General features: G+C 34.5%; 2 protein-coding genes across 2 annotated transcripts; both read right to left on the reverse strand.

Moving 5' to 3' along the window:
- Positions 1 to 323: 323 nt before the first annotated feature.
- On the reverse strand, positions 324 to 2,469 carry LOC121235868 (NADH dehydrogenase [ubiquinone] 1 beta subcomplex subunit 8, mitochondrial). The gene is made up of 4 exons (XM_041132300.1): positions 2,246 to 2,469; positions 2,009 to 2,095; positions 1,786 to 1,881; positions 324 to 555 (listed from the first exon to the last, which is right to left on the reverse strand). The coding sequence occupies exons 1-4, from the start codon at positions 2,381 to 2,383 to the stop codon at positions 496 to 498; spliced, it is 381 nt and encodes a 126-aa protein (XP_040988234.1). The 5' UTR covers positions 2,384 to 2,469; the 3' UTR covers positions 324 to 495.
- Positions 2,470 to 5,648: 3,179 nt separating this feature from the next.
- Positions 5,649 to 7,458, reverse strand: LOC121236215 (L-lactate dehydrogenase A-like). Its single transcript, XM_041132753.1, has 2 exons — positions 6,643 to 7,458; positions 5,649 to 6,259 (listed from the first exon to the last, which is right to left on the reverse strand). The coding sequence occupies exons 1-2, from the start codon at positions 7,249 to 7,251 to the stop codon at positions 5,816 to 5,818; spliced, it is 1,053 nt and encodes a 350-aa protein (XP_040988687.1). The 5' UTR covers positions 7,252 to 7,458; the 3' UTR covers positions 5,649 to 5,815.
- Between the last annotated feature and the right edge of the window lie 5,812 nt (positions 7,459 to 13,270).

A 13,270-nucleotide genomic window follows, 5' to 3' on the forward strand; every position in this document is an offset into this window, starting at 1 on the left:
TGATTTATGCCACCATGTAAGCTTCAAAATGGATTTCTCCCATTTCATCCAGCTGCTCCTCAAGACGCTATTCATTCCCCATCATTTTCATTTATCCTTGATTTTTGTACTGTTTACATTTAATCAGTGACAAAATGCTTATTTACACACCCAAAATAAGCATTTTACACTACCCTTCTCGTAGATATACACATATTGCAGGTTTCCTCGGTGACAACCGATAGCCTATCCCAAATACTGCAACACAGCACACATTTAAAATATCCAGTAATCATAAATAAAACATGAAATTATGCATCTGTAGTGAAAATAACATAAACTCATTCAAGCAAAATAAAAATTTTCTTTATGTTTGAGGATGTTTGTTTCACTGACACATAGACATGGCACATTATTTTAACCATTCGGCTCCAAAAGCATACAAAAACGAAAAACAATAAAGGGGACACCACACAAACTGAACAACAAGAACTGTTCAATTAGTTGCCCGTGGATCTAACTAGGTTCACCACCAAGCTCCACTCGCAGGTTGTCGTATGGGTAGACTTTTGGTGTCTGCTCAACAGAAAAAAAAAAAAAAAAAAAATGATGTTTCAGCATCAGAAAATAATAAGTAATTTATAAATGTGTTGGGTAAAGAGCAAAAGAATACCATATAGAAAGGAATATACAGACAGAATTTGATACAGGAAACATATAGATCTACCAGATTCAGTGCATGGGGAGAGGACCCATACACTTCCTAACATAATAGCAATTCAAGCAGTATGCATTATCGTTTAAGCATCTAAAAGAACTAGTTTTAGCATCATATTTGGTTTCAAATCTCTTATCAAAAAATATTTGGTTTCAAATCTACTGGTGCAATTTAAAGTTGTTTTCTTTTTTGATGGGTCAATACTGGGGATTTGCTAAATTTGAAGAAATTCGAACATCAAAGACCACTTTCAATTGTTCTTTCATCCAATGGGCCACATTTTAAGGTGTTCGAGTTAATGATCAACTTCAAAACTAACTCTTCAAAACAGCAACAGGGTTCTGCAGTGGATCATCCTTTCGAAAAGATCACTCTCATTTGTATATAACGTTCAATAATTAAGCAGAGGAATCGAACCTTTTGCAACTGCTCCATGAGTTTAAAGCACCCAACAGTATCAATAGATGTCAATTGGGGCACATGAAACAATGAAGTTGCTCTACTATCGCAGCAAAACTGATGGTTATAGCTAAGTTAACAACTTCTACAATGATTAAACAAGAGCATGAACTTTATAGATAAAAAACCAAGATATCTACTTGATATGATAACTATGTAAAATTTCTGTCAAGGTCTTCCAAGAAGCAGGAAACCTAATTCATCATGAGCTCATTCACTTGAAAAAGTGCCTAAAGAACTACTGAATCATCTTCGAGGTCCCAAATTAAGATCAAAATTGAGGTAAAAATCTCTTTGGGATGTCTACCAATACAAATGGGAAATCATATCTTCTGTGCCATCTACAACCGCTTTTTGCATATTTTCTCTTCTACCTGATCACACTCCCTTCTTGATACTTTCCGAACATTTACTTACAAAAATTAAATTTCTATCTCTTTATGCCATAAAAAAATAGCAAGAAGCTCATCCCAGAATAACACAAGGAAACACAAATTCGCTACGTGAAAAATCAATCTAGATGTAGCAAATCATACCTAAGTTCCTTATAACACGACAACCTATCATTAGCAAATCGATATATTTGGAAAATTCAGAAACAAAGGATCGAGTAGGAGCTTTTGACTTACAAACGGTGTCTTGGAGGCTTTATCGTTCCACACAGCCAACAATCCAAGAGACGCGAAAAAACTCAAACCTCCGCACAGCCAAGCCAATGCTTCATACTGTTTTCGGGAAAAAATTAAAAAAAAAAATACACGTACGATTGCACTTCGATTTCTACAAAATCTTCCAAATACATACTAAAGATAATCAGATAGAGAAGTTCCGAGGGTAGGAGTAATTTATTACCTTTCCAACTGTATCGGCGATGCGATCTATACAGGGCTCAGGATATGGGGTACCGTTGTCCCAAACCAGCTCGTCATTGACAGGAACCTGAAACGGGAAAAAAAAAGTAAATTCTTGTTAGGAATTGGATGTTATTGTTTTCAATGCTACCCAAATTGTAAACAAAAGAGGACAATCTTCAACCGTGTGCGGGATCGAAATTCTAGGGATTTGGGTAAAAGGGGTCAGTGTACTCACGGGTTTGTCGGGGACGATGTGTTTGCCGACTGGGAGGCCCATCCCGGAACGGAGGCGAAGAGAGGAGGCCGCAGAGCGACAAACGACGCCGTTTCCGCCCATGATTCTAGAAGCCATGTTGCCCAATCTTCCTGCCATTTTCGTAACCTTGATTTGCTAGTTCTTTGGAACGAAACAGTAAACACTACCTCTCTCTCGCGCTTGTGTATGTGCGGGGCTGGGGTTCCACGACACCGTTGGAAGCGTTGTTCCAGTTGTGTCGGGCCGTGGAAGTGTATATTGGGCCCCTAAAGTATTCCGGGTCAGCAGATTGCATGGCTGCCTTGTGATATTATCGTCCATATATTGAATTTTTTTTTTTTTATGAAAATGTGTTTCTCTATAAAAGGAAATTATCAATCTGGGTGACTTGAATCAAATGTTTGATATTTTCTTTATAATTTTATAAATTTAGGCGTTTATTTTATAATTTTATCCATTCTATTTTTATTCTCTTATTTGTATTTTCTTTATTTTAAGCAAAATTATTGAAAGAAAAAGAAAGAATAAAAGGCTTGGCCGTCTTTTCAAGAAGAAATTCAATATCTATGTTTGAATTGAAAGGTTTTATTTTATCTTATGCTGAAAGGGGAAGAAGATTTATTTTTTTGAAAAAAATAAATTTGATAACGTTGTTCTTCAATAATAATTTTAAAACAAGAACTTTGTAAAATCATTTTAGGAGCATGTTTTGTTTTGTAGTAATTTTTTATTTTGGACTATAGTTTTTTTTTTTTTTTTTTTTTTTGAGAAAAAATATTGGAGTAATAGGAGACATGCAAACCAAGTGCTTGATTCTACTTCTGCATTTTTTTGTAGGAGGAAAAAAATAAAAGAAACAAAGAGTCTCTAGTAAAGGATTAATGTAACCTAGAGATCATCATGCATCTGGACTTTATAAAAGCCTCCGTGCTCAAACGAGTAAGGTTGTGTTTGGTAGGTAAAGTAGTTGGTCATTATTATTTATAAACAACTTACTACTATTCATAAATTATTTATTATTTTTTTACTATTATTTATTACTATTTGCAAATTATCTAAGATTACTTCAGCATCTAAACGTAACCTAAAACATATATAGAAAATAAGGATGATGTTTCATACATTTTCACTCGTGCAGTACCTTGATCCACTCCATCTCGGTCCGTCCAAAAAGCTAGGATCCATCTCCTATGAAAGAGATGGTCGTGGTTTTATGTGAACAAAGTTGCAACAATTTCTTGTAGAGATAGTATATCAATTTTATTGAGAATTACTGCAAACACAAAGAAATTATACTAAAGTAAATTCATAAATTGATATGACTTTATAAGATATGTTAGATCTATTTTATAATAAAAGTAATTTTACAATCTGACATATCATATCAAACTACATCAATTTATGAATTTACTTTTATGCAATCTATGTGGCTAAACTACTTCCCTTAATTTGCTTACTTGCACCAAACCTTAAAACCAAGCCCCATGGGTAACTAGTAATAAATACTCATTCGCTCTAAGGAAATCATATTTGGTTTCTTTTTCTTTTATGTGAGGCAATGGACAAACTAAGGAAATCACTCTCGATAGTTACATACAAGTTTGTATAATATAAAAAAGCGGGATGCCCATGACATGTACGTGTGGGATGAACCAAATCTTTATTGAATCTTATTTTTCTATTAGAAGGGGCTCGTATATATGTTCTGCAATACCTCTTGTGAATACTTCGTCGGTATGAAAAGTTCTTAATGTTAGTTGAGTGCCTAGTTCTCCAATAGATTGACCTAAAATAATATCTACAGCTTCTAGCTTCTTGTCCATATTTATATCTTGTATAATTTTTTGAATTTTGCCTTATACTAGCATGTCATCATGATCAACTTCTACATACCTTGTTTTTTAATTATCAAATGAAAATTGATTTTATAAAACCATCACATTCACTCTCTATTTATGTTATTTATTTTGATAGAAAATTAAAATGATTAGTAAAATTTCTCATGAGGAAGTTATCTCATGTTTACTCCTTGGTGAAAAAATATCAATTGAAATGGAAGGTTTCTTCAAACAATAAGTAGTTGGGTCAACTATTCAATCAAAAGATATTGAGCATGTTTCCTACCTCTTCTCAAAAAACAAGTGGGCTATTTCTTTGCAAAATTGTGCTCAATTTCATATGTGACAATTCTGTCAATATTTCTTCTTTAGTTGGAGGAAGAATCTGAACGGTCAAAATGAACCCTTTCATTTCAAATTAAAGAATCCGGAATGAATCAAATCTTTCCAAATAGGATTTCAATATACGACCAATCAATTAATAGCTAACCGCTAAAACAACGGTAGTATTTATATCATTTATAGGTGCAGCTAATTCCCCATGATGGAACTATATGATTTTCAAGGTAAAAGAGCACCTAACCAATTCAAAACAAAAATAAGTAGAACTAAAGTTCCATGATTTTCCTACCCCAGGGGGAATGCCCTTCCCTTGTTTGGCCAACAAGAGGAGGGATTCGAATCCTAGACACCGTGGTTCGTGGCCACGTGCTCTAATGGGGTAGATAAAGGTTTTTCAAAACCATATGGGCTAACAAACAAGCAGCATTCTTATCAAATATTAGCTCCAACTTGTTATTGTCGTTTATTGAGATGAATTACACCATTTCTCATAAAAATTATTAAAAATTTTATATGCAGTCACTTCTACGTATGTTTTGTGCACTTCACTAATATGATTGATTGCATCACTTTTTTTAATATAAAATAAGTATTGATTTGACCAATCACATCAGTGAAATATATAAAGAGTATGCAAAAATGACTGTATGTAACAGAACTCGCTTGCCCTGTTACTATGTACACAACCTTTTCTTTGAAAAAAAAAATGGTTTTATAGCTCCCGAAGAATAAAAACCACTCTCAACAACCACTAGAGATGAAGATCACCAGCAATCAAAATATTAAAATAGAAAAACTATTTCAGCGATTTTGAACATGATCGTATCATATGCAAATACAATAACGTCTAAAATAAGAAGATAGGTTAAGATAAAAATATAAATCAAATGTAAATTGATCGATTACCAAAGATTTTGTTCAAGATTGGTCGAGAAGTTGAGCTAAGAGATAAATTGAATGAAGGGCACGAATGAATGAACTGATTGATTGCCCCTATGTAAATTAACCTTATTATGTATTGAAGATCTATGGTTCAAAATTTAAATTATATTTACTTTTCTAATTCTTATTGGTAACAAAGTTACAAAAGGATGTTTTAATTTGCAATACCAAAGCAAATTAATATTGTACTATATATATATATATATATATATATATAATGGTATCGATCGGTTAAACAAACCGAAACTGCATGGGGAAAATAAACCGAAACCAAAGCATATTAAGTAGACTAGTCCATAATATATAAAATCAAGGGACCCATGCCGTAAGTTGGCTCCCCAACGGCAGAACATTTCAAACTCCTATAGTACGCATACACATGCTGATGCATGCAAAAGGTAGCTAGCGGTCCACTGCGACTCATGTGTCATATCTTCAACTGGTTTTGCACCTCGAGGATGGTCTCAGCCGACTCCCTCAGCTGTTGCGCCTCCTCATCCGTGAGATGAACGTTGGCGACGCCCAGGACACCGACCCTACCAAGCTGTGCTGGCAAGCTCAAGAACAATTCCCCACCTTCAATGCCATAGAACCCACTTGCAAGTACCGATATTGGGTGGATCTTCCTCTGGTTTCTGAGTATGGACCGAGCCAGGTTTGCCACCGAGTACCCAATCGCCCACGACGTGTACCCCTTGAGGCTGATCACTTCGTAAGCACCACCTATGACCGCTTTGTGAATATTCTTCAAGGTTTCCTTTTCGTACGCGATTTGTTGTTTCTCTAGGAAGCTCAGTATGGGCACGCCGCCGACACTTATGCTCGACCATAGAGCCACCGAGCTATCACCATGCTCCCCAACTATATAAGCCTACGTTAATCACGAAGCAAAAGGCGGGTTAGCTAAGCAATTAGCTGCTGTTCCTCAAATATATGGACTTTATTTTAGTCGTTTTCGTACTTAGTAGAAAAGGTTATCACAACATAAATGGATCAATGAAAATCAAGTGTAAAGAAACTTGTAAATATTTTTCAAATTTCCCACAAATGGATGTAAAATTCAAAACACTTTGTCAATTGTTAGTATAAGTTATAACCTTACGAGTTACGACCAAACTTGCATGGCTAATTCTCATGTAAAACTGAAATGACATCTTGAAAAAAATGAAAATCGATGTTATGTTTTCAAACAAACATTAATTATCCGACGGAGCAGTGTCTGCTGGAACAGAACTTGGAGCTCCATGCACTCACCTGCACATCCTGAGCATTGACGTCAAGATGATCTGCAATGAGGAACCGAAACCGGGAAGAATCCAGATTCGTGCCAGCCCCTATAACCCGGTTCGACGGGAAACCGGATAGCTTCCACGCCACGTAAGTCAGCACATCCACGGGATTGGAAACGATCAGCAGAATGGTTTCGGGGGAGTACTGCGCGAGCGGGGGTATGATCTTCTGGAAAAGAGCCACATTCCTCTGGAGGAGGTTCAGCCTAGACTCGTCTTGGATTTGGCGGGCCCCTGCCGTGACAATGCAGAGATCGGACCCGGAGGTAACGGAGTACTCGACTGAGGCGATGATTTTGGTGCGGGGGAGAAAGGCGGCGGCGTGCTGAAGGTCGAGCATTTCGCCGCGGAGCTTTTCGGGCTTGGCGTCGACGAGGACGAGCTCGTCGGCGAGGTCTTGGGTTAGGATGGTTTGGGCTATGGCCATGCCCACATTACCGGCTCCGATGACGGAGATCTTGGTGTGGCGCTTGGTCGGGGAGGGAGGAGCGGCACTGTGGATGGGCTTGAAGAAGGCCTGGGTTAGGTCCAGGCCTCCCGGTCCCAAAGACGAGTTTGAAGAACTCTTGTGCATTATGAAAATTGAGAAAAGCAGTGATGGAAGAGATTTAGCTGTTTGTATAACTTTGTATGTAGGATTTGTTGCATAGAGCAATGGCGGAGTTGTGGACTTTTATATTAATCGGAAGGAGAGAAAGAAATTCTAGAACATGCAGTTGGAGTAGGGAGAACGTCGTTCAACGTTCTCGATGGATGAAAGAACGACCGACTTAACTTGTTTATTTCTTCAGGACCGAAATATTAGGAAGTATACAGAAAAATTTAGTCATTATTATGTGCATTTATTCAATATGATTGGTTAGAAAGTAAATTTTATTGAAAACAATACTAATTTAAATTTAGAATATAAAAATAATAATATTAATATACAGATTAATACGAAAACTTATTTGTACATGACAAAACTTTATTACAAGAAAAACAAATTTTTATAATCAATTTATTACAATTAAAAGATTATTTATAATCAATTTTAATTATAAATAGTCATTTTATTAGAATTAATTAATCACGAAAATTCATTTCTCGTGCTCGAAGTATATATACCAACGCCATCGGCCCTTTTGCTTTAACCACCCTCTAAGTAAAGTCTACCATGGACCATGGTTTTTGCGTTTAAACCAATGACAACTTACATGAAAATCTTATATATTCTATTACTCTTCATTTCTATTTTTTAATTATATTCGTGATAGATATATTAAGATAATAAATAATATTTTTCTTTCAACTCATTACTTTATATTAGATTAATTTATAAGGCAGTGCTACTGTATTGCCCAACTAACTCTTATTGCTGGGCAGGCAATCTATCCTTTTTTTAACCCTTTTTTAAATATATTTTAAACATTTTAAAAAAATGCACATACATTTTCTGGTGGTAACTATTTTAAACAATTTTTTAAAAAATAAAATATACGTCAGACCCAAGAAACAAACTCAGAATACGAACGACGCGATCCAGCTAACATAATCTCTAATCGACATGTAAGGTGAATTATTATAACCCTAGCTACTTGAGTATACAAGTTGCAAAAGCTTTTGAGAATGCAATTGGATCAACAATATGGATGTAGGGAGAGGACCCACACCATGTTAACGTGCGTGCTGAACGCAGACAAGAAGGATCATGATGGTCAGGCGCGGTGGGCTGGTAGTCAAGATTTGTAGAGCAAGTAAAATGGGAAAAAGGAAAGTAATGGATCAGCAGAGCACGCATGGTGTTGCATGTAATGTCAGATCGAGCAGGCAAGGTCAAGGGAATGAATTCTTCATGAGGAGGCCCACTTTTTTGTGGGTTTATTATACCTACTCCAATCAAAGCCCGATGCCAGCCAGCCAGATACCTACTTTCTATGCGGCTTAATTTCTTGCAGCCTACTCCAATCTAATCAAAAGCGAGCTAAATAGTCATGTAAACGCGTCGAATATCTTTGATTTTGAACACGAGAGGTTATGTGAGTTGAATAGAAAAATCTCCGATGTGGGGTTTTATATTTAATTTTGTGAAAGTAGAAGTTGAAGACGTTATTCTTGATAGAAACTTCATGTTGTTGTGACGTGCTTTGTAAATTCGTTTCGATTTTTATTTCTCTTTTTTTTTTTTCTTAAATCATCACTTATCTTAAAAGTTTAAATTTTATATAAAATTACTATTTATTCTAAAAACTTAAATCGAAAGAAAAATATTGATTTTATTATTTATATTTATGTTTTGACACTTTTATCTTTAAATAAATCGTTATGTGAAAGAAAATTGAGCTAGAATATATATTTTGAATTAAAATATATTAAAGAATGATGTTTATATATATATATATAATATTTTAAATTATTTTGTATCACAGACACTTGAAATGTTCATTAGAAATATCATATCAAGAAATTATATGACTGGAGACAATAAAAATTATATTGACGCGTTGCTTAAGAATATTTAAAGTGAGAAAAAAAAGTACATGGAAACTTTTTCAAAAAGAAAAAGGTAAAACAAAGTGTTAGTTTTTTTTTTTTATTAGATAAATTTTTATGGTGACATCAGCTCTAATAGTTGAAACTTGAGAGATTTGAATCCACTACAATCGATGATGAATGGTACTAAAGACTATCTATAGGTGGTGCCATTCTGCCATAAATTAGTAAATTAATCAAACTATTAGTTACTCTCTAAAGGAATCAGCCTAATTCCAATATAACCAACGGCAAAGAAGACTTTTTTACGAGTCTAAGAACATGGTTTCCCATATCTAAACCGGAAGTTTTACGAACTTTAATTATTTTTCTAGATGAGATAAAATAAGTTAAGATTAAAGTTAAAAATTAAATAAAATATTATTAGAATATATTTTTTAATATTATTATTATTTTAAAATTTAAAAAAGTTGAATTGTTTATTTTATTTTATATAAAAATTTGAAAATTTTGTAATAATTAGTTGAGATGAGTTGTTAAAACAAACGATGCCTCAAAGGTCCATCAAAAATAAAAGAGACCGCATTCATATTTTTCCTACATGTGGTGTGATTGTTCTTTTATCTCTCTCTTTTTTGGTTGGGATTAAGGGTGTAGAACTGGGCCGAATTTTTTTTCGGTCAGGTCCGAAACCCGGGTCAATCCAGGCAAATAATTGCCCGGATTGAACCCGGGTGAGTAGAAAAATCTTATACTTGCCCGGATCCGATTAGAAATCCGATTTTTAAGCTGAATATTCGCAACCAGATGCTTTTCTTTTAAGCATAAGTAGCTCCTTATTGTGTCCATTGGATTAAGGCACCATTCCCTCTGCTTGATCCCAATACGGGCTAGAAATTAATTTACCCAACATAAAAAATTTTATGAGATCGATGCTCTCTCTCTCTCTCTCTCGAAACTCTAGCATCCCTAAACGAAATCTATCGCCGCCAATGACTAGCAGCAACCGTGGCTCGATTCTTCCTCAAATGTTTTGCATAATCGCTGCCCTCACTCAAAGGCTTCGCTCTCTCACCATTGTCTCTACCAAAGGCTATAAAATAAGATCCACAAGGTTTCCCTCTCTCTTTTCCTCTCTCGATTTAGTTCGTTCCTGTTTGGTTACTAAGAAAACTTGGGACAAATAGGTTTTAAATCTGGTTACTCACTCTCTCACAGTGCAGCTTCTCCCAAATCTGGATTTACATTTTTGTTTGAGTTCATATCTATGTGAGAATCTCTCACTTTTTAGATGTAGATATGGATAAATTAGATCTGGGACCAAAAAGTGGACGGTGTATGTGGATGGTTGCTCGATGGGTAACCTAGGGCTTTCAGGTGTGGGGGGAGTTCTCAGGGATCATGGTGGTAATTTCATATTGGGATTTTGTGCCTCTATTGGATCCCGTACTAATACATATGCTGAGGTCATGGGTTTGTTGTATGGTTTGCGAAATGCTCAACGGATGGGGTTAAATACTCTTGAGATTGAAATGGATTCTAAATTAATTATAGAGTGGATAGCATCTAGACGGTGTGGGTTGTGGTACCTTGAGGATTTTTTGGAGGAGATTTTGCATTATCTTGATGATCCTTTACCTGTAAACATATTTTCAGAGAATGTAATGCTGTTGCTGATAGCCTGGCAAAGCTTGGTGCAACGGGGTGCAATACCACGTATTATTCGGTGCTTGACTTTCCAATGGAGACTAGAGGTCTTTTAAGACTTGATAAAAATAATTTGCCGTATCTAAGACGAAGATAGTGCTAGTTTTTATTTTGTGTTTAGTATTTGTAGTAGGAGGTTTTGGATTTATTGGATTATGGCATAATGGGTTATTGATTGTTTTCCACGGTATTCATCCGCCACAAGTGAGGGTTTTATTAATAAAATTTGGGGAGGGGCCACTCTTGGACATGTGGTCCTGACTCTTTAAAAAAAAAAAAGAAACTATTTGGTTTGTGAATCTTGGTTGTCATTCTAGATTTGAACGTTTTATGGGGGTTTTTGAAATTTCATATTGTAGATTTGGTTTGTGCGAAAGGTTTCTGTCTTGGTTTTGAAGTTCTCGTAGATCTCTTGCATATCGGACTCGTTCTGATAGTCGATAGTGAATGATTTGAATCTGTTCTTGGTTGTTTGTTCTGTCCTTTCTATTTCTTGATAATCTTTTGGTTTGGATCTCTGCGTCTAGGGTATTTTTCTATTTATTTATTTTTTTCTGATCTCTGGATGTTGGGACTATATTCATTAAACTTCTTTTTCCCTTTTTAGTTTGCATCTGGGTCTGGAGAAATCTGATCAGAAACCCCAACGCATACTCCAGTTTAATAGGCATCACTTGATCTCTAGTCTCATTCAGGTATCTGTCTTTTCTCAAGAAGTGAACTTCATGACCTGCTGAGATGATTATTTTGTGTGAAGTTCATGAAAACTGTCCACATGACTCAAACTATGAACTACATTTCTTCACACCATTATTTCTCTTTCTATTTCTCGGAGATGAGCTTTAGATAAGATAATGGTGGTGTGTGAAAGATGAAGAGAAAGATTGTGTTATGCATCTTCCATGGCCTGCCATTGTACTTATTATGCTTTCTCACTCTCCTTTTTTCTCTAATATACATGCATATTAGTTGGGATATGATTTTTCTACTAATTTCTTGATTTCCAGTTCTTTATTTCCCACAGCTCACAATGAAGAGGATAGGGGACTCGACTTCAAATGTTCTTCCATGGTTCTTTGTTGTTGCTTTAAATTTTTCACTATTTGTTCCTTGTAAGCAACAATATAAAGTATGTAATGTATTGTGTATGTAATGTATTGTGCATGTTGATGTCTATTATTATTTATTTTGTTTTATAAAAAATTGAATAGGCAATAAAAAAAGTTTTAAAAAATGCCTAAAAAATATTCATTATATAAAAAAAATGCCTATAAAAAATAATAAACATAAAAAAAACATGGAATAAATTCTGGATATCCAGTCTAAATTTGGAAGAAAAAGCCTTTTAAAAAATGTTAACAAGTTTTTTTTAAAAGAAAAGTATTTTTAAAGTGGTAAAAGCATATTTAAAAAAAAAAAACAAAAACCCAAAAAAATATAAAGTATAAAATCCAGATATCCAGTTTGAAACCGTATATTCGGGTTCAAATCCGGATATCCACTCCGGTTTCAATCAGGTTTATCCGGGCGGATATCTGTCTGCTTTTAAAAAGCCAGATCCGGAACCGGATGCACAGCCCTAGTTGGGATTAATATCTACTTAAGAAATTGTAATTTTTTTATTATTAGATAGATATTCTTTTTATGATTATGAGATTCACGCTAATTAGAAACATTTATGGAAAAATTGTAAGGGTGGCTCTACTCTCACCGATGGGAGCTCTCATTAGTTGATTTTTTTTTTCTTTTTTTTACATGTATTTTTTTTAACACTTTTAATTTTTTTTAAAAAAATTAACAATATTATTAAAAAAACATTTACTTAATCATTAAGTAAAAATAATAATAAAAAAAAAAACCCAGTGGGAGATACCAGTGGGGATGACCAGCATTTTTCAAATTGTAATTCTCATGTCACATTTTAGGTGCGGTTTGGATAGTGAGATGAGATGAGATGGTTTTTAACTAATAAAATATTGTTAACATATTATTTTTAATATTATTATTATTTTAGAATTTGAGAAAATTAATTTTTTTATTATATATTGTGTGAGAATTTAAAAAAATTATAATGATTATATGAAATGATATGAAATACTTTCAATATCCAAACTAGTACTATTCATCTGGGTTCTGGCCTAGAAATCCAGATATACCCGACCGAAACTTGGGTTTAGCCCGAGTCAGAACCCGGGCTGGAACCTGAATGAAACTGGTTTTAAAAGTACGAAACCCGAGTTTCCAAGTTGTACCTTTTTTTTTTTTTTTTTAAACAATAGAATTCACAATTTAGCTAAAAACAATTCACAATTCTGGTTAAACCCACGGAAATGCTTCTCAAGCTTTTCTCAGGGTTTTTTTTTTGTAATTATTTAAGCTGCTGAATTATATATATATATATATATATATATATA

This window comes from Juglans microcarpa x Juglans regia, chromosome 6D (assembly GCF_004785595.1).
Source record: "Juglans microcarpa x Juglans regia isolate MS1-56 chromosome 6D, Jm3101_v1.0, whole genome shotgun sequence".
NCBI lineage: Eukaryota > Viridiplantae > Streptophyta > Magnoliopsida > Fagales > Juglandaceae > Juglans > Juglans microcarpa x Juglans regia.